The sequence below is a fragment of the Stegostoma tigrinum genome, chromosome 39, assembly GCF_030684315.1.
Source record: "Stegostoma tigrinum isolate sSteTig4 chromosome 39, sSteTig4.hap1, whole genome shotgun sequence".
Taxonomy (NCBI): domain Eukaryota; kingdom Metazoa; phylum Chordata; class Chondrichthyes; order Orectolobiformes; family Stegostomatidae; genus Stegostoma; species Stegostoma tigrinum.
In genome coordinates, this window is record NC_081392.1 from 4,688,624 (window position 1) to 4,715,985 (window position 27,362).

The 27,362-nt window shown below is 39.3% G+C and overlaps 1 protein-coding gene across 5 annotated transcripts in view; it reads right to left on the bottom strand.

Moving 5' to 3' along the window:
- The window catches only part of LOC125447673 (ryanodine receptor 1-like), a 411,721-nt gene that overhangs the window by 66,330 nt on the left and 318,029 nt on the right, over nucleotides 1-27,362 (bottom strand). For 3 of the 5 annotated variants that reach the window (XM_059641019.1, XM_059641018.1, XM_059641017.1), the window contains 8 exons: nucleotides 25,837-25,943; nucleotides 20,656-20,707; nucleotides 17,802-17,867; nucleotides 16,450-16,549; nucleotides 14,485-14,564; nucleotides 13,448-13,524; nucleotides 11,029-11,102; nucleotides 10,618-10,635 (listed from right to left, as the gene is read on the bottom strand). In XM_059641019.1, the coding sequence (XP_059497002.1) occupies nucleotides 10,618-10,635; nucleotides 11,029-11,102; nucleotides 13,448-13,524; nucleotides 14,485-14,564; nucleotides 16,450-16,549; nucleotides 17,802-17,867; nucleotides 20,656-20,707; nucleotides 25,837-25,943 (574 nt within the window). Of the gene's footprint in view, nucleotides 1-8,920; nucleotides 8,942-10,617; nucleotides 10,636-11,028; nucleotides 11,103-13,447; nucleotides 13,525-14,484; nucleotides 14,565-16,449; nucleotides 16,550-17,801; nucleotides 17,868-20,655; nucleotides 20,708-25,836; nucleotides 25,944-27,362 lie in introns of all 5 variants that reach the window. The other 2 variants (XM_059641016.1, XM_059641015.1) reach the window with 1 other exon arrangement.

The window sequence follows — 27,362 nt, forward strand, 5'->3', positions numbered from 1 at the left end:
CTCTTAAGTCAGCTATTGTTAGTGATGAAATTGTAATTGTTTCAGTCTCAAACCACAGAAATGAATGTGTGATGACATTGTTGAGGTGAAACTAAGGAATAACTAACCTTCCTACAGCACTTATTAAAATCAGAGGATGTGTATTTGTCAACTCTCAATCTCTCTTCAGACAGTTACCTTAGGACCTGAGAGAGGGGTAACTGGAATGCACATAACTTTAACTTTACATGTACCTCGTGGTAAATAGAGATCCAATAGAGAGAAAACATAATTCAGATAATGGGCATGAACCTGCCAGGGAACTGTTTGTCTACCATGACTTTAGAATAGAAGCCATGGAAATCCCAGAAAAAGCATGAAGCTTGTTGAGTGGGAGATACCCTGCACAAATTCACCCTCTCCACGATATCACATATTCAGTTTAAATGATGCTATCTACAGTAGCTTTGTGAGTTATCTCACTGTATGAGATAACAGAAAATTCTGCAACATCCAACTTGGGCACTAACCTTTTGTAGAAATATTCACCTTACATACAAATCGTAGAAGTCACGGGTGATTGGTGGAGTAGCAGTGGAAATTACAAGCATTGGGAGTAAAGGGCATTCTAAATCATCAGTAAGGTTGGAGAGAGATGAAATAGGGAAGGATTTTCAAGGCTGGCGTGAGGGTTTAGAATTAGGGTTTGGGATTGGAAGGATGGATGTTGGGCTGTGAAGTCTGGTTTTCAGAACTAGGGTTTGAAGGACACCAGAGATTAGGGATGCTGAGCCAGCAGCACACAGTTGGAAAGGAAGAAGGGGTGAACTAACTTTAAGTCAGGTGCACTGGTGAATTTGATCTTAATGTACAGTTGAGGGGAGTACTCCTGGTCATTCTGGATCCGCATTCAGAGAAGAGTACGTTAACTTCTTCCTGGTTGACCAGGATTATTCCTCTGTATTCCATGACTATGCACTGCCACTCCCGACCCTGAGTTCCCTTCGCCTCTTTTCCTTCTCCTCCTTGGGACCTCAAGTAGGCAATATGTCTCTTAACTTTTGTATAATATATGTGACTAACATTAGGTTTAGGCATGGCAAAAGGACACCTCTTGTCTATCCTCAACCTAATAAGGCAACTGATGTAATCATGGTCAAAAACAGACACTATGCTTCTTGCCTGCTAACTTGAGGACTCTGACTGCCATGCATCTCCTGAAAGACAGGAGTAAACAGCCCAATTTCTAGGGATCTGTAACTGATCCCTGATTTGTGCTGAATTTGTTGATCTCAACATAAAAGATGTAGAGGCACGGCATTTTGCCTTGTTAACCTCAGGTAGGAAGGTTGGGTGGGGGCAACACCAAAAAGATGATAAATCAGTCGATGTTTCTGCTTCTGACTGCTTTTCATTTAATCCAGCAAGATTCCATTCAAGATTTTGGATGAAAGAGACATCAAGCATGTTCGTGGTGCAGATATAATAGGCCATTTGGTCACTTTGTGCACTGTAACAATTCTGTGCTACAACCAATGCTAACACTCACAACCTGGTCTAGGCAATTGGAATCAGCAAACATCTATGGAATGGACCAGATCATAGCCTCCAGAAGGGTAGGGAAGAAAACTAACAGGACATAAACTGCAGTTTAAAATCAAATCTCTGCTTTTTGGTGAGTTTTATCTCCAATTCATGACATAACTTCCTGCACTTAGAAATGATCAGCTTCAAACATAAATTTCAAGTGGTTAAACTAACATGGGTGAGGTCATTCTGTCTGCCTTCTGACTTTGGCATGGCTGCACCATTCCAGGCTATAGCTGAGGTGGAACTGATAATGCACACACTTCATTGGTGGGGGCACAGTTTTCCTGTTTTGCAATTTGAATAGTTTAATACTCCACAAATATCTGCCCTGTCTAACTAGATTGTGTCCATCTGAATATCTATATCAGATATTAAGACAAAGAACCAAAGTCACACAGCAAGTATTGGTGAAGTAAGGTTCACAAATGTAAGTTCTGTGATAATTTTTGGGATGGGGGAAAAGGTATATTAAGTCAAAATTTCAACCACAAATCTGTGCACTTGTTATATGACACAACTCTTCAGATGTTAACAGTATTCAACCTCAAATACGATCAGTATATTAGTAATTTGTTTAGAAACAAATTAGGACTAAAATGTGCATATATACATTTATATGAGAGGTGTAGAAATATGTATGAAAATTATATCCTTATGATTTGTCTATTTAGAAATTGTGTTTTACTCTTATGGCTTTATGTTTATTGTTGTGGTTCATAACATCATGAGGTTGAGGATGCCATTTCAGCCATGTTGCCATGTCATCACCTGACTGGATCCCTGTCAATGCATTGATTTCAAAATCCTCAATGCTTCACTCCACACTACTCCTATAACCTTTGCCCACTCTTCATTCAAATCACAACATCCTCTCTCCAGACCTGAATACACTTTCTGGTCCCATAACTGGTGGCCACCTCAGTTATATGCTGTAATCCATCTGGCTAGTTCTCTCCATATCCTAATGGAAATCTCAAAAGCTCCATTGTTGACTACACCTCTAAATGCTCAACTGACACTTCTCCCAATGTGAGTCTTTGACTACCAATTCTCTTACTCTACAGAAACATTTTGCAATGTTTTACAAGATCATAGGCACTTTATTAATCCAAGCATCACAGAAAAAATAAGACTCTATTATCCTCTTTTCCCAGCAATTTCACTTTTCTTGTCCAATCCCTAATAGTTTCTGTCATAAGATGAGATGAGATGTAAAGGAAAGATGGCCCTCTGTTGTTGATGAAACTATAAAATGAACACTGGCTCTTTAACTCTCTCCAGCTCTGCTCTTTTTTACATTAGCAACATTGGTAAATGTTAAAAAAATCAATTCAACAAGATCAGGTTAAAAGGAAATCTGAGCAAAATTTCCATATGAAATAGAACTTATTCCATCTCCGGTGCAACTGCACTTGTTAAGTTAACAGATTGCCCATCTATTGCCTAGTAGACTTCATTTTACAAGGTAGAACATACACTGCTCAAGCAATCTGCGATAAATTGATTAGCAACCCATTTAGACCAACAACCAACTCACTAAACTTGCCATTTCCACTAAGGATGGAGACAACCTCTGCAACCATGCTCATGTCTTGCGACATCAGGTATTTCATACAAGGTTCATAGTTCAGTCTGCTCAAGTCTTATTTTCCTTGTGGCAGAATAAGCTATTCTTTAATTAATTGCACATGAAAATACTTTGTAATTTTGCTGTAAACAGAATGTAACATGCATTGGAAGTGTGCAGAATTATACCAGAGGTGCTAATTTTAAAAAAGCCTATATACAGTTCTCAATTTGAAAGGACTGGGATATAGGATATTCTTTAATTGGGGAATGATTACTACACCGGCTAAATTTGTACTTGCCTTACCTCACTCCTTTTACTCCAACCTCTTCTGACATAACATTTCCGAAGAAAGACAGACCCAGTTGCAAAACACACTAACAGTTCGATAACAACAATGCTGGTCAGACAGCAATTGCGCAGAGAAACAGCTAATGTTTCAGGTTGATGACAGATTGGCTGAAAGAGCATCTTCACATGAAATGTCAAGTTAGTTTGTCTAGTGACAAACTATCTGTCATTGTCACGCTGAGTTTTTCTAGTTTTTATGTGCTTTTGTATTTCAGATTTCCAGCAACTTTAGTATTCCAATTTTACACACACGAACAGTGCTTAATAAAGGCTTATTGGTTCCTAAATGTAGACAAGATAAATGAGATTCCCATTCAGGGTGGGAATTCAGATTAGATGACACAAATTACTGAAATTAAATTAAAACAGATTAAGGGCTCAAAAAGTAGTGCATATTTGGAATAATGTACAGACAGGGTAGTTGATTTTTAAGAATGTACAAAAACATAGTAAACAGGAGCTGGAGTAGGCATGCGTTCTTTCAAGCCTGCTCTGCAATTCTGTATGATCATGGCTGATCATTTAACTTAGTACTCCCTTCACTCTTTCTCCCCATGCCTTTGGTCATTTTTGACTTAAAAGCTATGTCTAATTCTTACGTCTACAAGAAATAGTAAGAGAAGTAGACTGTTGAGCCCCTCAAGCCTGTTTCACCATTTAATAGGATCATGGCTGATCTGACCACACCTCACATGAACTTTCCTGCCCTTTCTCCACAACCCTTGATTACTTTATTGAGCAAGAGCCTGTCTCTCTCAGCCTTAAATACACACAAGGGGTGGTGGAGGGTTGTTTTTACGATGAAAGCCTGTGGTGTTCTATAGGGATCGGTACTGGGTCCACTTTTGCTCGTCATTTATGTAAACAATTTAAAGGAGAATATAGGAGGCATGCTTAGTATGTTTGCAGATGACATCAAAATTGGTAGTAAAGTGGACAATGAAGAGGGTTATCTAAGATCACAAAGAGATCTTGATCAATTGGATCAATGGGCTAAGGAGTGGCAGATGTAACTCGATTTGAATAATAGTGAGATATTACATTCGGTAAAACAAACAGGGGTAAGACTTATACAATTAGTGGTATCGCCCTAGGTAGTGCTGTAGAACAGAGACATCTAAAGGATTATAATTCTTTGAAATTTGTGTCACAGATAAACAGGGTGGTTAAGAAGGTGTTTAGCACAGTTGCTCAGGCCTCTGAGTATAGGAGTTGTGATATCATGCTGAGGTTGTACAGGATGTTGGTGAGGCCTCTTCTGGAGCACTGTGTGCAGTTCTGGTCACCCTGCTATAGGAATGATATTATTAATTTGGAAAAGGTTCAGAAGAGATTTACCAGGATATTGCCTGGAATGGAAGGTTTGAGTTATAAGGAAAGGCTGGGTTAGTTGAGACTTATTTGCACTACAGTATAGGTGGTTGAGGGGTGACCTTTTAGAGGTTTACAAAATCAGTAGGGACTGAGATAAGGCAAACAGTAAAAAGGTCTTTTCCCTAGGGTGGGAGAAGATTAAAAGTAGGGGGCATATTTTTAAAGTGAAAGGAGAAAGTTTTAAAAAGACATGGGGGAAAATTTTTTTTACTCATAAGAGATGTGTGTGTGGACTGAACTCCCAGAGGAAGTGGTGGATGCAGGTATAATTACAACGTTTAAAAGACATTTGGATAAGTCCATGAAAGGTTTGGAGCGATATGGGAAAAAGACAAGGAGGCGAGACTAGTTTGGTTTGGGAATATGGTCTTCGTGGATCAGAGTGTATGCTTCCGTGCTGTATGACTCTGCAGTGCAGTGTAACCATTCATCAAGGCTTCTTTGATAGCACCGTCCTAACTTGCAACATTACCACTGAAAAGGACAAGGGCATGGGAACACCATCTGTTGCAAGTTCCCCTCCAAGACACACAATATCCTGTATTAGAATTATATTCCTGTTTCTTCACCGTTGCTTGGTCAAAATGCTAGAACTCTCTTCCCAAATGCACCTGCAGGCACCTACACCTCAAGGACTGCAGTGGTTGAAGGAGGATGTTAAAGAAAGGCAGTTAGGGATGGGAAATAAATGTGACCTGGCCAGCAATGCCAACATCCCATGAGTAATTTATTTAAAAAACTTGATGTGGTGATGGCAAAAACTGAATACCAAATGAGCTGTACTCCACTTAGTCTTCTACATTATAGGAGTAGGATGTGATCCGGATATATATGTAGGAACTTAGTTCTGTTGTACCAGCTGAAAGTTACAGTATCTTTGAAAGTAATGCCTACTATTTTCTGAATTGTCCTGGTAATGACAATACAATTACACTGTATGCTATCAAGTATCAACTGAGTTTAATATTTTTATGTCTGAATTTGAAGTTGTATTATCACTTGCACTTCAGGAAACAGGGATTCTAAATGAACAGCAGCAGAATAGTGGCTTCTACTGGGTCTACGTGCAATCCCCCAGGAGAGAATCTATGAGGCAAGATTACAGTGAAATTGGGCGGACTAGGGGCTGTAGTGAGGGGAGGTGTGTGTGTGTGTGTGTGTGTGTGTGTGTGTCTCTGAGTGTGTGTGTGTGTGTGTGTGTGTGTGTGTGTGTGTGTGTCTATTGCCATGATGAAGCAGCTCCCTGGAAAGGGGATAGCCTCTCTTTCCACCTGCCTGAAGACATGAAAGAGCAAGGTGGTCTCCTTTCTTCTACGTTGCCCTACTCCATTAATTGCAAGAAGAGGCCTTTATGGTTTGACAGTGTAATTACAGCATACACCTCATTGGATGACATTTTAACTGTGGCACAGTATTCCCAAAAACACAGCAGGTACATGGTGCCCTTTCTGCTCTCTTGATTGTTGCCAGTTCCCATGCAATTCTAATTAAAATTAACTAAGCTGACAATGTGCATGGGGAACACTTGGAAGAAGCAACGCTGTGTGTTTTTGTATTCAATCTTTATTGAATGTTTATGGTCCTGCCGTTGTACTCTCTACTCTGTGGGATATGGCTGATCCTGCAGGCTCAGCTGGCCCCTCTCTTCAAAACACAGTAAAGCACATTGACTGAGATCACTCTCAGTGAGGATAATTAAGATATTTTGGGTGAATTCCAAGCTCTGCCAGAACTCTGCCAGTCAAAATCCTAAGATAAACGCACATGGGGACAATATCAACTTTTGCTTTTTAAGTCTCTCATTTTCTTACCGTGACTGATTGTCTCCAATCTGTGCCCTGGCACATCAAGGGATGTAGGCCATTTCCATTTCACTCCTTTGTATCCCCAATGCCACCCTCTGTCACCCCTTGGATTCCTCTTCCATTACTCCATCCCTTCAATCACACTCTACACTTCTCCCTCATCACTCAGTCACACTTGACAGTCCCCAACCTCTATGCAAGGTGTCATTCCAATGGTTCCCTCCATTGTGCTGTAAGGTTAACAAGGAAAGCTGCTGACCTCAAACACAAGTACATAAAGCCTTTTGCTTCCATTACCTTTAAACAAAGATGAACTGGGTGCCATGCGATTCTGTTACACTGTTGACTTTAACTTGAAGGGAGGACCTAATTAAAAAATGGATTTATGCCAATGTGTACTTATGGAATGAAAATCAACGAGGAATGGTGCTTCACAGTATCCTGTTGTTTTCATCTCTATATTTTAACCTGCCATTGGGAAATGGAAATTTTGATTCTGCATAGTTAATTATTACAGCACAACATGTTTTCTGTTCATGCAGGCTCCACAATACCCCACAATGTATTGTTTCTGCTGTAGCTGTCACATTCTGGTGCAGTAATGGGTAAGTCTGGTCTCTCAACAATTGAACAGCTAGAAATTGGAAAACTAATACCTTGGCAAGTCCTTTCCTTCCACCCCTTTATTTGGTGTAGTGGATTTACTGAGACCTGTAATGCCCAGCAGCTACCTGACAAATTTCATCTTCAGCAACACTATGACATGCACAGTGATGAAGAAGACTGGTTGTCCGTTTTGCACCTTGCGCAATTTTTGGTAACTTCAATGGAACGTAAAAATCAAGTACAGGATGTAAAACAGGCAGCTAACCGCATTCTGCCTCTTTTATGTTACTGCCAAAATAAAATTTTGCTCCATAATGAGCTCTGAGCAGAAATGAACTTTGTACCCTATTACCTGCCAAAATAATTGTTGATCAGCACAAGATCTGGGGTCCAACTGGGCTTTTACATCTTTCTTGAGAATTATTGAGCTCAATTTAACAACAAAGCATGTGGGATCTCAACTCCCCTCTACCAGTTTTGTACAGTAATCATCAAAACACTACCCCGCTCAAATTAGATCAGTCATTTCAGGTAACTTATTGGAGAGATGATGGTGCAGTGGTCATGTCACTGGTTTAGTAATCAGTGGCCCAACTAACAGCCTGGGAGCATGGGCTCAAATGCTATCCTGGCAGCTGGTGGAAATTAAATTACACTTCTAAAATCTGGAAAATAAAGCTAGTCTTAGTAATGGTAACTATGGCAACTATTATTATTTTTTTGTAAAATCTCTCTGGTTCACTAATATTCTTGAGGTAGAGAAATCTGCCATCTTCAATTGGTCTGGCCTATGTGCAATTCCAGGTCACAGCAATTTGGTTAACTGCCCTCTGAAATGGTCAAACAAGTCAATCGATTCAAGGATAACTAGGAATGGGATGGATGACAATCCTGGGCAATGACATATGAAAGAAAAAGGAAACGATAGAACGTAACGAATGAGTGATTCTATTTTTTTTCCCTAACTGTGAATGATCTTCTATATATTTAGATATATTTATGAATGATAGCCACACAGATGGTATGCGGTAGTTTCATTTTTGAATTCTTCCATAAAAGCAGGTTATCAGGTTCAGCAGATAAAGCAAGCACATTATCACAAGGATATTGATTTCTCTGTCGCTAAAATATTTTATTTACGGCGTCATGCTTGTGATGAAATCACTTGCTTCGAATACAAAAGCTGCTTTTAGAATGCATGCTAAAAGCTGAGCTCTGACCTGCAGTTTCTGTAGTTTTTAAAATTGAGTAAGAGCAAGGTTACTTAAGCATTTAAAAGAGGTTATTCCTATCTGTCTTTATCAGACAACCCCTTCTTCCACAGACAATGAGAAAACTCAGCAGATTCACTGACTGTAATGAACATTGCACTTGCACTAGCTGCTAGAATCAAAGCGGACTAGATTTAGGCCAAATTGTGCCTTTCAGCTAAAGTGAAAATGTAGCCACTGTTTCTCAACAATATTAAATGAAGAGACATAGTAGTCACTCAACATGAATAGGGATGAATTAGTTGTAGACAGTAGTAATCATGACTTTATGAGGTAAAATCTACTTGATGAAGAATGTATAAGTAGATGAGTGAGAGTTCCAAAAATAAAAACACACAATGCAACAATCCTTTCGCTGGCAATACTCATCAACATACCAGAACCGTTTTGTTTGCCTTCTGAAAAATAGATTAACCAATAAGGGGTTAAACATAATTAACTATTATACCTTTAGTACTCATCAAATCATTTAAACGTTACTGCCTTCTCACAAATGCTTTTAAAATAATTCAGCTGTTAATTTTAAAAGCATACGCAAAATCCACTTGTGTTATATATTCTATTCACACTAGAAACTCTCACCTGGCAATGCACTGAGTTTGGACATGTTCAAGATTATCAAATGTTACAAGCAAAATCAGACAGATACTCATTCAAATTATTTTTGAACATGCACTGCAGATCTTAATTAACCAAAAAAACAGCAATCTGGTCAAAAGATAAAGATGATTTTAAAAGGAAAAATTAATAATTCTCTTGATAATAGTCTATTGTAAATGCAATTTTGTTTTTAAAATTTTATGTTAATTTGTTTACTCCTTTAATGCCACATAATCCTCCAATACTTAAGAGGTTCAGTACTTGACTCCTTCATTAACTTTGAGAAGAGGTGTTTTAAAAATGTTGGTTGTTACATTTCCTGTATCAAACAAATTTTTATTTTAAAATCTCACTGAAAATTAGAGCAATTTTTTAATATCAAAGCTAAATTGCCTTCTTATTGTAACCACCTAACTTACTGTTATGCACATTAGTTGAAGATGGGGCACTTGCATCTGCTGTTGCATTCTAAGAGGTCTTATAATGCAGTGGATAGCATTCCTACCTCCTGGCCAGGAATTCCAAGTTCAAGTCCAACCTCAAGACTTGACAGCCATGGAAAGTGTGTCATAATGTGGAACAACATGGTTATCAATCTGTAAATGCTTTCAGAATGCCAATGGCAAGGGTGAGAACAGGAAAGTTTCCTGAGTGTAATGGCCTCCTCACATCCTCGATGGCACACAAGATATTAAACTCATTTCCAGACTGAGCCAGCAAGACAAGAATGCTTAAACTGCATTCCAATCTTGAACTCCATGTTCAGCTTCTCAATGTCTTCTAATTTACAGAGGGGAACGGGGAAGGCGAAGGATAGAAGGCCTAACTCAGGCAAGGGAAGTTTGGCAATTGACCCAGCAAACAGAGATATTTAGTTCTGGCAGTGGTGGGGGAAAGGAAGTGGCAGGAAGAGACAGCCTGGAGACTTGTCACGTGGCTTGTTAATTTTCATCATCTTAACTGGCTCCTATCCATTGTGGGTGCAGTAATGGCATTTCCCAGGGTCCATATGGAGAATCAGGAATGTTTAGCTGGAGAACAATTTGTCTCATCCACAGGAGAGACAATTTATGAAAAGGGGCCAGTGAATTTAGCTTCAATTGATTCAAATTGTTTTACTGTAAGAAGTCACCCGTTTTGCTACAAACTTTGGAAAAATAATTTTGTACTAGTATAAATTGACTGCCTCTTAGGAATTATGCGCCGTGGGCACCGTGCTGTGAATTGACTTGGATTGATTTTGTCTTTAAGGCTCTGTTCCTAGTGGATCACTTCACATCAGGTTCAGAAGCAGCAAATTAACGTGGAGCTCAAAGCTCTTCAAATTTCACTAATAATACCAGGCTGGATATGCACTGTATACATTTGTGGCAAGTGGCCACGGAATCAGGTGCTGTTTTGTTGGTTTTGACCTGCACAAAGATCACGTGAGAAAAGAAAAACAAGAAATAGACACCCCTAAACAATTATTTACCACTTTCACGTTTGATGACTGTGGACCAGAGAAAAGTGAAAAAGAAAAAAAGGACGCAAAATGAGTAAAAAATAGAAACAGAAACACAATTGCAATCATTCAATAAATACTAATTAAATAAAATCAACTGAACCAATTATAGAATAGATTTATTAACTGATCTACAAAGTTTGAGGAAAAACTAAACAAAACTCAATAAAGCAAGTGAAAAAATTAAAAATGTTTTAAGATGCTGGGTGTGAATATTAGATGCTCCACTACAGTAATGCTTTTACACCTCTTCAGTGAGAATGTTGTAATCATTTCTTCATAGATACATAACAGTTTCACAAATATTATCTTGTTACTTCCTAATTTCAAACTTGTTTTTATTCAACTATTTGTTGTGAGCTGCAGCAGAAAGCTACTTACTGGTTCCATCTTCTGTGACCATGCCTAGACCTTCAGCCTTATTCTGTCTTTCAAAAGCATTGAGGTCAAGCACGCTGTTAACACATAATTTCCAGAACTGGTAAGGCACGGAACTTAAAGTTAACACTTCTTACATATCATTTAATATATTGATGTTTAAAAGAATGGCGAAATAAAACTTGGAAGACTTCATTACTTTGAAGTTTCTGCTCTTGACCAGGCTTTGACCTCTGGCGTTGCATTACTTTTTGTTGCAGTGTAAGTAAGCTTCATAAACCTTATTGCAGGGTAAGTAAGCTATATAAAAATAGTTAAAAATAAATTGCTGAAGCAGGGAAAGATACAGGGCTATGATGAGAGACTGCAGGGTAGTGGAGTTAAGTCGTTGAACGCAGACAAGTAGTAAAGAGGTAACATTCCTTTTAAGCTTCACAGATGTGCTGCAATCAATTCTCTCACAGGTCACACACAAGTTGGCCTCTGAGTGACTGCACATAACAGAAAATAAATTTAACGGGTCTTGTGCACTTCAATAAATTAGTTAGCACTCTCCAAAAGGAACTGATGTTGTGTGAATGGCATTCTGTGCTGTAAATGCCTTTGGTTTTATAAAACTAGAAATGTGTCATGTCTAATTCCACACAAGTTCTTATTTTTTTAACATTAACATTTCAAAAGCTAGTCTAGATGTTTTGATATATCTTTGTACAATGCATTGTGTATGTTGCAGTAAGCAGCATATGTTAATGGTGTTCACAATGTAGCAGTTGTCGCTGGAAATGTCAAAAGTCATTTGCACAAGGAGAAGGGAATAGATGCCTGTTACTGCTGAAGTCTGCAATCATCACAATGATGAATGACAGAACTGCAAAGCTTATTAGTTTTCCAGTGCACCAACATAGCCAGCCTCTTATTACTTAACAATAATAGCATTCATCAGCGGGGCTTCAAAATCACTGCTGGCAAACTGCTCACTACCTAACACCACGGTTACAGAATGAGTGGGCAGAGTGCAGAGGAAAAGCAGAATCAAAATTTAGAGAATCTAGATTAAATTATTCCCTGCACTTCACATGCAAGATTCTGCCTAGGAACATATACCCTTTGACTATCTGCCTGGACTCTTGCAGGGGCTGGGCAACGAGGAAAAGAAAAGAGAGGTGGCATGGTGATAATATGGTGCTCAAGAGGTTCAGACTAAAGCCCTGGGAGACATGTGAGAGACAGACAGTGTGAGACACAGCGTGGGCCAGGGGAGGGGAAAAGCTGATAATGGAGACCATGAATAGGTGAAAATAGGTTGGCTGTGCTAAAAGCAGCCCATGTCATGACAGAGCATAGGGTAAGTAAAGGACATGAAAAGCGGTGTTCAGGCCCTAAAATTGTCGATGTTGAGTCCTGAAGGCTGGAGGTCCTCAAACAGATGAGATGCTATTCTTCCACCTTGTGCTGAGCCTCACCTGATGAAGCTTGAGATAGAGATGTTGGCCAAGGAACATGGGTTGAAGTGGCAGACAACTGAATGTTCGGGGTCATTTTTTACAGATAGAACATAGGTGTTCCACAAAGCGGTCACTAGTCTGTGTTTCTCTCCCCAGGGTAGAGAGGACCACACTGTGAGCAGCAAATACAATGCAGACTAGGCTGAATGAAGTTCACACACATCACTGCTTCACCTGGAAGACGTGTCACTGTTTAGACAGTGAGGTGAATTGGGATGCTGGTCGGGTTCTCTCATCAGTAAAAATATCACTTTTCCCAGCTACTGTCAGTTCCGAAGAAGGGTCAGTGGAATTAAAATATTTACTCTGCTTTCTCACCATAGATGTTGCCAGACCTGCTGAGCTTCTCCAGCAATGTCTGTTTTTGTCACAGTTTTATAAAGCAATGCTAAATCTCCTTTAAACCTCTTTCTATTCCAATGGAAATAATCTCAATATCTCAAACTTCTCCTAATTAATTTCCATCTCTGGTATTGTACTGCTTCTAGTGTTTAATGGAGTGACATATCATCGCCTAGGCAGAACTCATTGTTTTATGGTATAACTGTTAACCCCTGTGTGAACCTAATGATATAGCATTAGTTTGAACAACGATCTATACAGCAAATCCTAGTTAACTGCAGGGATAGGCGCACGGACTTCCCACAGATAACAGAAATGCAGATACTACTACCACATAACTGCCCTAACCAACTGGAAGAGCCAGACAATCAGACCAGGAAAGTCAATAAGGAAACAAAAGTAGGGCCCGGGGCTGACATTGCGAGTTGCTGATGGTGAATCTGCAGATAATGAGGACTGAGTGCACTGGAAATGTAACCAACTGACAACCTTGCTTATTGAATTTTATTGTAGCTGGGTTAAAAGTGTAAACTCACAACAATTTATCTTGCAATATCATAGTGAAAACCACTCACCTGCAGGTTTGCATGAGAACTTGTACACTTTGGAAGAAACCAATGTCCTTTTTCTCTTTCAGGTAGTCTAGCATTTTCTAAACAAAGAATATTATACTTCAACATTTTTACCCTGATTACTTAGCCTTTATATAAAGTTTCTGATTCAAGTCACTCTGCATTTCAGCCTTTGGGTAGTGTTGTATTTCTTGAATGAAATACCATTACTAACAATTCAGTGAACAATCATATATGGTTTGGGTTACTTCTGGTAATTTATCAATTCTATCAATTGTACAGCAGCAACTGGCAACTTTTTCTCATATCAATCACCTTCACACATATTTCTCTCAGAACTGCAAAAATATGATGCATTATGATAATGCACAGATAACATTCAGTATAAAAACATTGAATAAGACAATATTAGTGCAGTGAACTGCTCAATACTGTGTTCCAACAATCGCAGCAATCTGCCAGAATACTTACCAATGTGCACAAGCCCAAACACTCTTTGATCAATTCACCTCCCCTTGCTCCTAGTCCTGGGCAATACTGCCGACACTCCCGAGTCAGGAGGATAATATTCCAGCTACTGGAGAAGATCTACTCTAACCCAAGCCTGACTTATTTAAGGACTGCCTCAATTCACCAGCAGGTCACGTTCCTTCAAACTAATCATGCAATTAAACCCATAACACTGAGGAGTAACAGCTGAGGACCAATAGCAGAAAGACTGGCAGGTGAAAACGCCAACTCATTGCAGATGGTAATGTTCATTCATCTGGCTTATACCACCTACGGTGACAGTGTTTTAACCTGTGGCTGGGCTTACTAAGGCCTATGTGCAGCCACCTAAAATCAGTGGGATTGTCAAGACCAATTAGATTGCAGCAACAGATAGTCCAAACAATAACTCTCACTGTCGCACACAGTCTACTGACTAAACCAAGGCAGCTGAAAGACTCCATCCAGCCATGGACAAGGCTACTTCCGCACTGTGTGACAATGTGGATGCTAAATAAATAAAATTAAATTGGCGTTTAGTATTTCTTTACCTGCTGAACCTCACAGTTACCACCATTCAGAACGGAAATACCAAGTTTCAGGGTTGAGGAAACCATTACACCTGGCTCACCTGAAAAATGAGAAAGAAAAATATTAATAAAACAGGCACCTGCTGAATTTTGAAGAATATCACTGAACTGAATCTGATAAGATTGCTGTCTTACAAGGGTAATATAACCCTGTTTGAAGTTTTACTAATACACCATTTGTCTTTTTGTAAAGTTACTACTGAGTTAAATAATCAGTCAGAAGTCACATGACACCAGGTTACAGTCCAACAGGTTTATTTGAAATGACAAGCTTTTTGAGCACTGCTCCTTTGTCAGGTGAAATGGAGGGAAGCACACAAACACAGGATATATAGGGGGAGAGACAACAGCAAGATAATTCCAGACACTCTCAATTACTTGGAATTACCTTACCATTATCTCTCCGCCTATATATTCTGTGCCTGTGTGTTTCTCTCCACTTCAGCTGATGAAGCAGCAGTGCTCCGAAAGCTTGTGTTTCAAATCAACCTGTCAGACTATAAACTAGGGTCATGTGACTTGATTGTCCATCCAGTCCACACCGGCAGCTCCACATCTTAAATAATTAGAGCAGTGCTTGCACTCTCATACTATTTTGCTACTTGGATTTGTATGGAGTGAAAAAGAAACAACTTAACAGACACTGCCCCAGAAATTGTTCAGTGCAGTCCCCTCCTATTATCTCAAAATGACAATGGGCCTACTGTGATGGTAAGCATCTCACTTTCCATATTGGACAAACGAAAATGGAGGAGGTGCATCTGCACTCTGAAACAGGTAAGACTCTTCTATATGCCCGCCCATAATGATTAAACATGTGAGGCAGCTAACACCATAGTTTGCTGTCCTTTGAGAAACTAACACATATGACTTTCTGGAACAACGGAAACAGCTCAGCTATGTACCTCTGACTGTGAAACCGGGAAGAGGAAGAGTGCTTCTTCCGGTCCCACCTTAAAACAGCTAATCAATCACTGCAATTCCTAGCTCACTGGCCTGACTTCCTTCTACCTCTCATGAAGTAGAAATACAAAGACAGGATGAACAGGTGTAGTTTAAAGTTTGTATAGCATGTACTTCATGATACAAAAAAGCTCATTGCTAGGTTGCAGCGATAACGACACAAAGGAGATGGCATCTTATTCTGGGTCTTTGGCCACTGCTGCAGGTTAGATTAAAAAACCGAAGAACTGCAGACGCTTGAAATGAGAAACAAAAACAAAGATAGAAGCTGCTGGCAACCCAGCTGGTTTAGCAGCATCTGCATAGAGAAAGGAGAGTTAACATTTTGGATCCAGTGACCCATCCTCAGAACCGATTGCAGCTAGGAAAAGGGTGGTATATACGAAGATAGGGTGGGTGGATGGAATAAATGATAGGTGGAAACGGTGCTGAGAGACAGAGAGAACAACATGTGCAGGTAAAGGAGTGGGTATAGGTCAGCCTGGGAGAATCAATAACTGGTAATGGGACCACCAGCAGCTGATAATGCATTGGTTGTGGTAGCAGCTCTTGGGATGACAAAGCTTGGTGTTGGGGTAAAGATATGGGAAAAGGTGCTCAGGTGCTAAACTTGTTGAACTCGATAGAGTCCTGAAGGCTTTAGGAACTCAAAGCAGAAAATGAGATGCTACTCTTCTGGCTTATGTGGAGCTTTGCTGGAGCACTGCAGCAAGACCAAGATAGGGATGCTGGTGAGGGAACACAGTTGTGTGTTGAAGTGGCAGGCAAAAGGAAGCTCAGGGTCATTTTTGCAGACAGAATGTTAGTGTTCCACAAAGTGGTTGTCCAGTCTGTGTTTCATGTCCCTAACGTAGAGGAGCAAGTACAGTAGACTGCACTGAGTGAACTGGTACAGGTTAGAGGTTACATTAGTGAAACTAAAAAAATCATGTTTTTAAAACACACATATTTTAAAATCTATACCTTTGCATGCACTGATCATTTGCAGAACCATCTCAGCAGCTCCCCGGCTGTGCAATCTGGATTGCTGGTACAGGAGTCTTTGTTTCTCCATCTCCTTTTCCTAAGAGGATTGTACAATAGCGTGAATTTTCGGAACTTAATATTCATTCTTTTGCAGTTGGTTCATCTGCTTGGTTGACAAAACAAGTCAATGATGCGACTCTATTATCCACTGCAAGCATGACTTAAAGTTTATTACATTTCCTTGGAGGTTCTGAAATTTGGCTGCTACAGCCTCAGCAGAAGTCTGACAGAAGTCCTAGCCCTTAAATGAGATTTGTTTTGACCTGTTGAAATTACAGTACAAGATGGTGAGAGCTGCTGGGGATATTTCTGAACTCTTACTGCTTTTGAACAACATAAACTGTCGTTTTCCTAGCCACCATCAGTTCTGAGGAAGGATCACTGGACCTGAAACGCCAACTCTATTTTGTCCTTCACGATTCTGCCAGACCTACTGAGTTTTTCCAGCAACTTTGTTTTTGTTCTCATAGCTTGCTTGCTTTGCTTTATACACAATGACAGCTTGTACACACAGTGCAACTGGTACATGGTAAAATGTCCCAAGAAGCTTCACAGAAAAATCAGACAAACTGTGATATCAAGCCACATGAGGTGGTCTTTGGGCAGGTGACCAAAAATTTGGTGTGAGATAAGTTTTAAAGATTCTATATTAATAGACCCGAGTGTGTGTTAGAAAGAGAAATTTAGGGAGGGAATTCCTGTAGCCATCAGATCAGAGAGTCACAAGAGGACGGCATTTGAGGAGAGCAAAGATCTTAATAGGCTATAAGACTGCAGTAGGATTCATAGATGAGGAAGGATTCGAAAACAAGAATCTGAATTTTAAAATCAATGCTTTACTAGACTGGAGCCAACGTAGGATAGCTAACACAGGAATGATGAATGAACGTGTGACTTACCATATTCAGAAATAAGATGAGAGACAGATGCTTAATAAGCACTTTGCTATGGTTTTCAGAGAAGTACTTAAGAACACTGGAGGACTACAGAATATGGAAGAGCTACTATTGGAGATAAATATTCAAAAGAAGGCTTTATGAAAGAAGTTAATGAGATTAGAAATATAAAAATCATCAGTTAATCATGCGTCATAAGGGATGGCCAGTACAATGCACACCATGGAATCATGACATTTTATAGCAGAAATGCACCTACATGGCAGCTGCCTGCAATGTACAATTTTTAGTCAGAATTTATTCAGTTGTCTGGTTACTTTCTTTGATGGGCAGGGACTGATTTTTAGAACTTAGCACTATCTTAAAATTTTTTGTAGCTCATCACTGACTTACTTCAAAGGTTAGTTCTACAGCTTCTTCATCTTCTTCCTCACCACCTTCCTCTTTAATATGACAACTCTGAAATAAAGAATAGGACTAGTAGTGAGTAACTTCTTAATTCTACCATGAGCAGGAACAACAATAGGAATTGAGCTATAAAACTAACACAAAATATGCACGTTTGCTATAGTTCCATGTTTCACTTAAACCAATTCATATAGGTTCAAATCTTACAATCTATTGATAGGGTGAGAATCCCTATTTCCCACCCAGGTTGTACTAAAAGATGTCTGCTTACCTCTGAAGGAGATTTCTGGCTGAACTTCTGGCCAAGAGTTGCACAGTCCAGGCATCCATACAGGCAGCAATGGGATGGATTAATACTGAAACCTTTTGCAGTAGCAACTGCTGTATTACACAATTTCAAAATCCTAAAGACATTGACAGCTATCTACAGAATGGTAGATTGGAAGGTATGTAGGGTGCCAGGTGGCTGAAGGGGTAGGGAGTCAGTTGGCTGAGGGATTTTTTTCGCTGATGGGTGAGGGGGTATGGTGCCAGATGGTGGAGCAGCAGCAGCATGACAGATGGTTGGTGATTAAATTTGGCAAGTGTGTGGTGTTCAGAGTAACTGATGTATAGATAGAATACCAGCTGAGTGAGGGGACAGGGTGCCAGGTGAGTAGGGGTAAGGTGGCAGGTTAGTGAGTCAAGACTTAGCACAAATAGTGTGTGATGCAGGGATAGGTTGGAGAATTGAGACCATCAGGATTGGTCTGGTCAGGATGAGGGGAGGGCTATTGTAGAGATCGGAAGAGGGGTGGAATGAGGGGAGGAATGGGGGGGGTCAACTTGCAGGAGCATGGAGTCGCAGGTTTGAGACTTTTTGTGTCAGATTGGTGAGTTGGATGGTTCAGTTTTATAATTAGCCAGGAGTCTGTGCAGGTCTTAATTCTTCTAACTTTTTGCGGTCATCTATTCAAGTCAGTCAGTCAGTTGGAATTCTCTGAAGTCGCCGACGCTAATTCAAGAGTTGGGGACATTTCCAGAATTTTCCACACATCAGGTAATTATTCCAGAGAATTTTCAATTTTCAGTGCAATTTCCATAGAGTCAACCACCTTGAGACTTCTACATAGTCCTGACACACAACACCTGTCTACATTTCAGTATAACAAGGTGTAGAGCTGGATGGACACTGTATAACTATCTTCCCATTGGATGACCTGCGCCATGTTTTCATACCCGTAGTATGGAAGCACTTAGTTTCTTTTTGGATGTTGCTACAGGAACTCAGCATTCTGATACGAATACAATGAGCAATGAAATTACAAGTGAGGATGAACACATTAACTTAAATACTTTTCTATGTACACCCACTCTTCAGTTGTGACTTATGATTATGCAAAAACATCCTTGAGGCCATCATTTGTGTCAGAGCCTTGATGGCGCAAACAACCATGCAAAAGCAGGTGAGGCCTATGCTATCCAGCAAAGGCACTGGATAATGATCTGGAGGGCTGACTGATCATTTTTTTCTCATGACAATGTAGACTAATGATAGTTACTCGATCGATGTTGTAGTTGAGATTCACCAACATTGCAGATTTGGAAACAATCCGTGCTTCAATGTGTACCTGAAGTCCTCTGCTCTTCGCCAAAATAGCATCACAAGATCTTTAATCTTCTAAACAAGAATATGTAGCCTTGTTTTAATAACGACTAGCACCTTGGACATTTCCTCAGTACTGTACTGTATCAATCTTGAGCCAAGCTAGTTGGTGACTCAGAAAACAAAGGCATCTCTTTTTTGGATAGAGTTGACTGACTACTCAGTCTTACAGCTTCTTCCACCCTCAGTATTACAGATTTTGTGTTCGCACAGCATGGCCTGAACTCTCAAGGCCTCCTGGGTCAGAGGCAGAGACACTATGACTGCACCACATGAGCCCCTTTCCTCTGTTTATATCCCAAAGTGCTCTTATGCGTAACTGAACAAACTGTTACAGATGTTCACAATTAATGACAACTGATTCTAACCATGTATTTCTCCTTAACTTTATATAAAAGATATTCACAACTTAATGCGATTACCTAAAAATCAAAACACCTGGATGCCAGAATAAACTTGTTTAAATCTCTTTGAATGAGGAGGATGAAGAGGCAGCAATGGCTAGATCTTGTACTTGTTATAGGAGGCACATTAAAGGGAATTCACACTTAAAGGGGAGCTAGCTTGTGTTTCTCCAACAACCTAGAACTTGTAAGGTAATCAATGCTAGATGGAATTGATTATCTCACTGTAACTGTTATTATTACCACTGGAACTGAACATCCCCGGCATCCACAACTTACTTGCATTTGTAAAAGGTCTCCAGGTTACCCGTGCCCCGGCTGCACATTGTGTTGCAGGATTGGGATGGGTGCAACTGGTGCATATTACAGACATGAATAACTCTTCACAAATATGCTATTGACTGTGATCTTCAAAATTTCAGATGGAATCAGTGATTAGAAGTGGCTTGGGACACGGACTACAAAGTTATTGAATGCAGAGCAGACACTGTAGGATTTCAGCCTGACTGAGTCATGCGGGAGTCATGAGCTTGAAATTTTAACTTCTGGATTCCCTAGGAATTTTTGTTTAGTGAAACAGTAGCAAAACAGAGTGTGATAAACAGCAACTGATTAAAAATGAAAATTTGAAAATCCAAAGGTAGCCAATGTGAAAAGTAAATGATGTCAAGGTGTGTACAATGCAGCAGTTTTGTAAGTGTATTTCATGTTTAAACGAAATGCAATGCAATTATTGGTCTCCGTTGAAAGGACTGTAAATATCTATTAGAATAAATGACTTTGAACTGACCTTTGCCATGATATCAGCATATGACATGTAGAGATGGTCCATTTCTAGTTTGCTGTATAATTAAAAAAATTGTTTTTAACATACTGAAATCTGCACAAAAATGCAATTGAAACCCGACATTCTAAAAAGCGTCATTTTATGAGTTAGCTCTCTCATTGTCACGAATCTAAGTATATAGCGAAGGTTTATTTTTGTTATTTTGAAACAACACAAAATATATACTCCACCGTTACAATATTATCACCCCCACAAAACAATGCTTATTGTTTGATTATACAGCTTTATTTCAGAATACAGAAAACCATACCAAATCATATTTTATTTTTAATGCACTTTCATTATTTTTTCCATAATCTCTTGCTGTGCTGGAGCTCCTTTTTTGCGATATTCCTTAAAAAATATGCTTCCTTCCCAGGTGACAGAAAATTCAGTTAAGTAAACCAACTAATGGCTGGATCTTTTGCAGAACTGCATGGGGTCCAGAGCTTTTAAAAATAGTGGATGGAACCAGGATGATTGTACCCAATTTCTAGATGATCTCAATTATCCCCAGAAGGGACAAGGGGGATCATGTAAAAAGCACAGGCATGAACCGGAGATGGATGGCCACTTAGGGCACAGACAAGAAATCCGATTTGTGCTTTAGGACGGCCTCAATCTACTATGCGTGTTCCATGATATTATGGTGGAAACATAAATGGCTATGAACAATGGGTAACATATGTCGAACTTTCAAGCTATACAATTATTTAAACCGCGACCCTTTCCTTTGAAAAAAACTTAGCAAAAACATAAAAATCTGATCTATAAATTTCAACTGATATTTGTTGGCATACTCTAAACGCTATCATTGTAGCATTATTGTTACTTGACCACTTCCACAATCTGTCATTATTGGTGGGGTTGTGCAAATTCACAGCTTAATTAACAGCTCCAAGACATTATTGAAGAATAAGGTATTTTAGATGTCAAGTTTTCAGTGCAACTGTGTTTTCTACAAGACACACAAATGTTATGTGGATTTCTGCATCTACCACCCTTACAGACAGTAAGTTCCAGACTCCCACCACCCTCTGGGTGAAAATCTGTTCCTTACATCTTCTCTAAACATTCTTTCCTTTATTGGAAATCTGTGCACCGCACCCCTCACCACCACTGATGCCTGCCATCAAGGGTAGAAGTTCCTTCCCGACCAATGTATGTATACTCCTCATAACTTTATGCATCCCAATCATGTCCCGCTTCAGTTTGCTCTGTTCTAAGGAAAATACACAGAGTCTATCCAATCTCTTTTCATGGCCAGAACTCTCCAGCCCAGGAAACATCCTGGTAAATCTCCTTTGCACCCTCTCTGATCCTATAATGTGGATCCCAGAACCTCATACAATACGCTAGCTGTGGTCTAACCGATTATTTGCACAGTTCCAGCATAACATCCCTGCTCTTAAATTCCATTCCTTGGTAATTAAAGGCAAGTGTCCTATACACCTCTTAACGCCTTTATCTAGCTGTTCCACTACCTTAAGAGACTGGTGGGCATGCACACCTAGGTCGCTCTGATCCTGGGTGCCTCCCAGGGTCCTACAGTTCATCATGGATTCCCTTGCCTTGTCTATCCTGCCCTAGTGTACCAACTCACACTTATCTGGATTGAATTCCATTTGCAACTTCAGCCTAGGTGACCAGTCTGTCTATATCTTGCTGTAATGTAAGGCTATCCTCATCACTATTTACCACTCCACTAATTTTCGTTTCCACAAATTTATTAAATTGACCTTCATACATTCAAGCCTAAATCATTTACATATACGACAAAGAGCAAGGGCTCTACCACTGATTCCTGGAACCCCACTGGGTACAGGTTTCAAGTCATAAAAACACCCCTCTATGATTACACTCTGCTTCCTGCCACCCAGCCAATTTTGGATTCAAGTATCCAAATTTCCTCGGATCCCCGGTTCTTACTTTTGCAATACTCAATGCAACATTTTAACAAAAGCTGCAATTAAGTAGGATCTTATCAAAAGCTTTTGTGAAGTCCTAAAAAAAATTGTACTCTTGCACATACCTGGTTACCTCTATGGAAAATTCAATCAAGTTGGTCAGACATGACCTCTCTTTAACAAAACCCACATTAACCAATCTTGATTAATCCTTGCCTCTCAGAATTGCTTCTAATCCCTCAGAATTGTTTCTGATAGTTTTCCCACCACTGAGGTTAGACTGATTGGCCTGTAGTTTCCTGGTTTATCCTTTCCTCCCTGCTTGAATAATGGTACCACACTGGCTGTCATCCAGTCCTCTGTCATCTTTCCTGTGGCTTTAGAGGAATTGAAAATTGTTGTCGACACTCTTGTTTATGTGGACTGGTTGAAAATATTGAATTATAAGATATAATTTGACATGTAATAGTAACCATTTTCTGTTGCTAAATCATGGAAAAACTTCAACTTCACTATCGTATTAAGAGAATTTTAATATATCTGAGCATGTGAGCACTTTGAGGCTGTAAGAATTAAGGATCCTTGATAAGTTGTAATTTTTCAGTATAGTACAGAACCTCAATGAATTAGCTGGCTCTGCACTGTAGTTTTTGCTCTCTATCTACTCTCTGGAGAAGTTCAAACAATTCTGAGTAATCAGGTACCAGAATAAGGTAGATTTAAAAGGTCACACTGATTGATCACAATGATCACAAGCTGCTGCAATCACCTTCACTCTGTGACAACACTCCATTAATCCTCTGATATCAATGAACTGGTCTCAACTGTCAGAAGTTGATATTTTCTCTGTCTATTGAGCCAATGCTTTAAATCTGAACTGAGGCTTCTTAATAAACTATAATAAAATTACTTCTGAACAGTTAACTGCCAGTGTTCTTTAACTGTGGCTCATGAACCCAAAATATCACAATACTATCACGTAAGGGAGTTGTTTTTAAATTAGAAAAGATGGAATAGATTATTTTCTCTTCCTTTTAGAAAAGAGAAACTTAAGAGTGGACACAGTTTAAAAATAACGGGTAGGCCATTTAGAACAGAGTTGAGGAAAAGCTTCTTCACCCAGAGAGTGGTGGATGTATGGAATGCTCTGCCCCAGAAGACAGTGGAGGCCAAGTCTCTGGATACTTTCAAGAAAGAGATGGACAGAGCTCTTAAAGATAGTGAGATCAAGGGTTATGGGATAAGGCAGGAACAGGATACTGATTGTGGATGATCAGCCATGATCATAATGAATGGTGGTGCTGGCTCGAAGGGCCGAATGGCCTACTCCTGCACCTATTGTCTATCTTGGAAAGACTGTGTCTTTATTTTTTGTGCTTTTCAAAGCTAAGAAGAAGAATGGTTTTAAATCCAGGGATTTACAGGAGTGGCTGCATGGTTTGAATGCCAGGAACTTGAAACCTTCTGTGAACCCGTTTGAGTAGCTGTGGATTCTAGAGATATGCAGATGAACTGGAGTTGAAGGATCGTTTACAAGTGAAACTGATTGATAATTGGTTCCTAATTCACAATTAATGAGAACAGCCCTCTGCCTGCCAACAAAAGTGATTAATTGACAGGCAGCTGAATAACTTAAGACTATGAACAAGACAGAGAGAAGCCAGGCCAGCAGAGAAACCTATAGGTCTATAGTAAGCCACTTTCCTTCAGCAGATGCTGAAAGTTATGATTTTGAATTGGATAGATCGGAGACCTTTCATAAGTGAAACAGACACCCTGTGTCTCTTGCAAACCAGTGGAAGCTTTCAGGAAAAGGAAGGTTAAGGAGAACCCCTCAGGTCAGCAAAGACCAACCCAATAGATTTTATGGACAAAGACTACGGAATTGTTTTCCCACTGTCCTTTTGTTTTTCCCATATGAATCTGAATAGTGTGTAAGGGGGAGTTTATAAGGGTTTAGAATTTTACTTCGTACAGTTCATCTAATTTAATTTTAATGTTTACCTATGGCTAGAATCTAACGGCCTGCAATAAGGGGGGGATTCTTATTAAGTACAGGAATCTGGTTCTTGCTTTCTATCAACCTGAATCTGTGAAACAGGAATTAAGGGGATATTGAGCAGCTCTTTTAAAAACTTTAACTTTTGTTACAACTCTAGGAATAGTGGGGCTTGAGTTCCAGTGCACTACACCAACCAAAAAAATGAATCTTTAAATTTAGCAATGGATTGGACAAGATAGATGTGGAGGGATTGTTTTCATCTGAAAAAGAATCCAAAGTTCTGACCAGAAATACATGATGTAGAACAGGAATACTTTCAAAGAGAAATATAGGAAAATTCCTTTACTCAGGAAATGGTTCGGACAAATGGATGAGTTCAGTGAAAAATAGACTACTATATGAGAGCAAAGGAAATAGAAAGGTATTCTGAAAGGTTTACATTCAGTAGATGGAATGAAAAGAAACTTATACGGAGTGATAGCCCTCAGTATAGATTATTTGATTTGAATGACCTGTTTCTATGCTACGTATTTATGTAATTCAATATTGACAAAGTATAATGTTTCTCATATCGAAAAAAATCTGAGAGTCTTCTATACATTACCAACCTGCAATTCTAATTTTTGCATTCAAGATATTTTACCAACCTATTCCGAGATCTTATTATACACCTCTGGAGCAGGTGGGACTTGTACCCGGGTCTCCTAGCTCAGAAGTAGGAAATAACAACTGCGTCAGATGAGACCCTAAATTTTTGCATTTAAAACAATGCTAATTATTTCTGGAGTTACTACATTACCACAATGGTGATGGCGGTGTTTAAAAATGGACTCTGATTTCAAAAATGCTGCAATAACTCCAGATCAATTACAGGCCATATAAATCTCCTGAAATACTGGCCCAATATTATGTCTTAATAAAAATCCTGAATGCATCATTATGAGATGATGAAATCCCTCCCCAAAAGTTCTCCTGTTTGTTTTAAGGGAGGCTGCAATTTTAAAGGCATAGCTTTGTTGTGGTCCCATCTCCTAGAATGAGATAGTGATCAGATGTTTACCCATACAGGACTCTTAAGAAAGACAGTGTTTTCCCTTTTTTAGTCTTTCAACTTTGAAGTGAGAAGGCAGAGTATTAATTCATCCTCATTCATAAACATCCTCAATGCAACATTTTAACAAAAGCTGCAATTAAGTTTTAGTGCTAAATTGCACACAGTATTGTGTAAATCCCTACCTTTTCTCAGTCAGAGCAGTACGGCTAAAGTGTAAAATCAACTGATGGAGTGGATCAGGTTTTGTCTCTTCTGTTTCTTCCTCCTCCTCTTCCTCTTCAGCTGATTTCTATTCATACATCAACCACAATGAACAGTGTAACTTTAATAAAGACCTGAACAAACTTTACTGGGCTCCAATGTGTTGGTACATGCACATTTATGTTTGCAACACTGTGCAAAGCAATCTCACATTAAAACCCCATGCTTTAATAATACTTTTCACCACTTGTTTCTTCAGTGTTTGAAGAACTTAATTTTTTAAAACTTCTATTTACTAACACAACTTCCATGTTTAATGTCACACAAATCACAAACATTTGCACAAGTGACAAACACTGATTTCTTTCTGTATCGGCCAACATATCTTGTATTAGTGATTCTGTGCTCATGCACCATGCAGCAAGGTTAATGCATTATTTGCTTCATTTCATTACTAGTTTTAACAGTGTGAGACTCACATTGGAAAGCAACACCTTGCAGGGGATTTTATGAAATCTCCCCCAAGCATTTTGACTATGTAAAAACAAAATCAAGTTCCTCATTTTGAGCCTCTTTCATGTCACTGGTGTTCCACTCTTCTTCAGTGAAGCCTCACTTGTTGGTATTTCTGGTTTCTTTTCTGACAAAATTATTTCCTTGGGCAATATACAACAGGTAGGTTCACTTTTAATTATTTTGAAGATAAAACCTTCATTGATGAGCTGTCCCTGTTCCTGACCTATGTTATTTCATAAAGTCAAAATGGAAAAAGCAATGCCTATTGGTATCCTAAAATATTGCCTGTTGATAAGTAGTGAATAAGATTGTGAATAATAGTGAACATACTTCCTAATTTATACACAGCTGACCTCAAAATGATTGAGATGAATTTTCCACTTCTCCACATGGTTGGTAGCCTAGTGAGTGCACCCCTTACCCATAGAAGATTTTACCTGATTTTTCATTCTGACAATTTCAGCGGACTGTAAATTAGATGGACCGTTTGATGGTTGATTTGCTGATTTCCATCTTGGCGGTGCAAATAACAATCTATCACAGTTGTCTGTATGATTATAAAAGATCTACGCAGAATGGTCTACAAATCCATTGGTAGTAATAGAGTATAAAAGCAAACAGATTATGCCAAGCCTTCATAAATTACTTGTCAAACTTTACTGGACTTCTGTGCACCACACTTTAGGAAGATTTCAATTGTTGGTCAGTTGCAGGAGAGACTTACTAAAACAGCACCAAGGATGGAAGACTTCTGTTATGATGAGAGACTAGAGAAGTAGAGATTGTTCTCCTCAGGGCTGAAAAGTTAGGAGATTTGACAGAAATGTTCAACTCTGGAACAGACTTGACAGAGTACATAAGGAGATTTTTTTTTTGTTTGTTTTGCCTGATGTCAGAAGGCTTAGTAGCAGTATTGATTTGTCATTCTCTGAAATTCCCATTTAACATTATGCTTTTTCTTACAGAAAATTCAGCTTTTGACTTTACAATG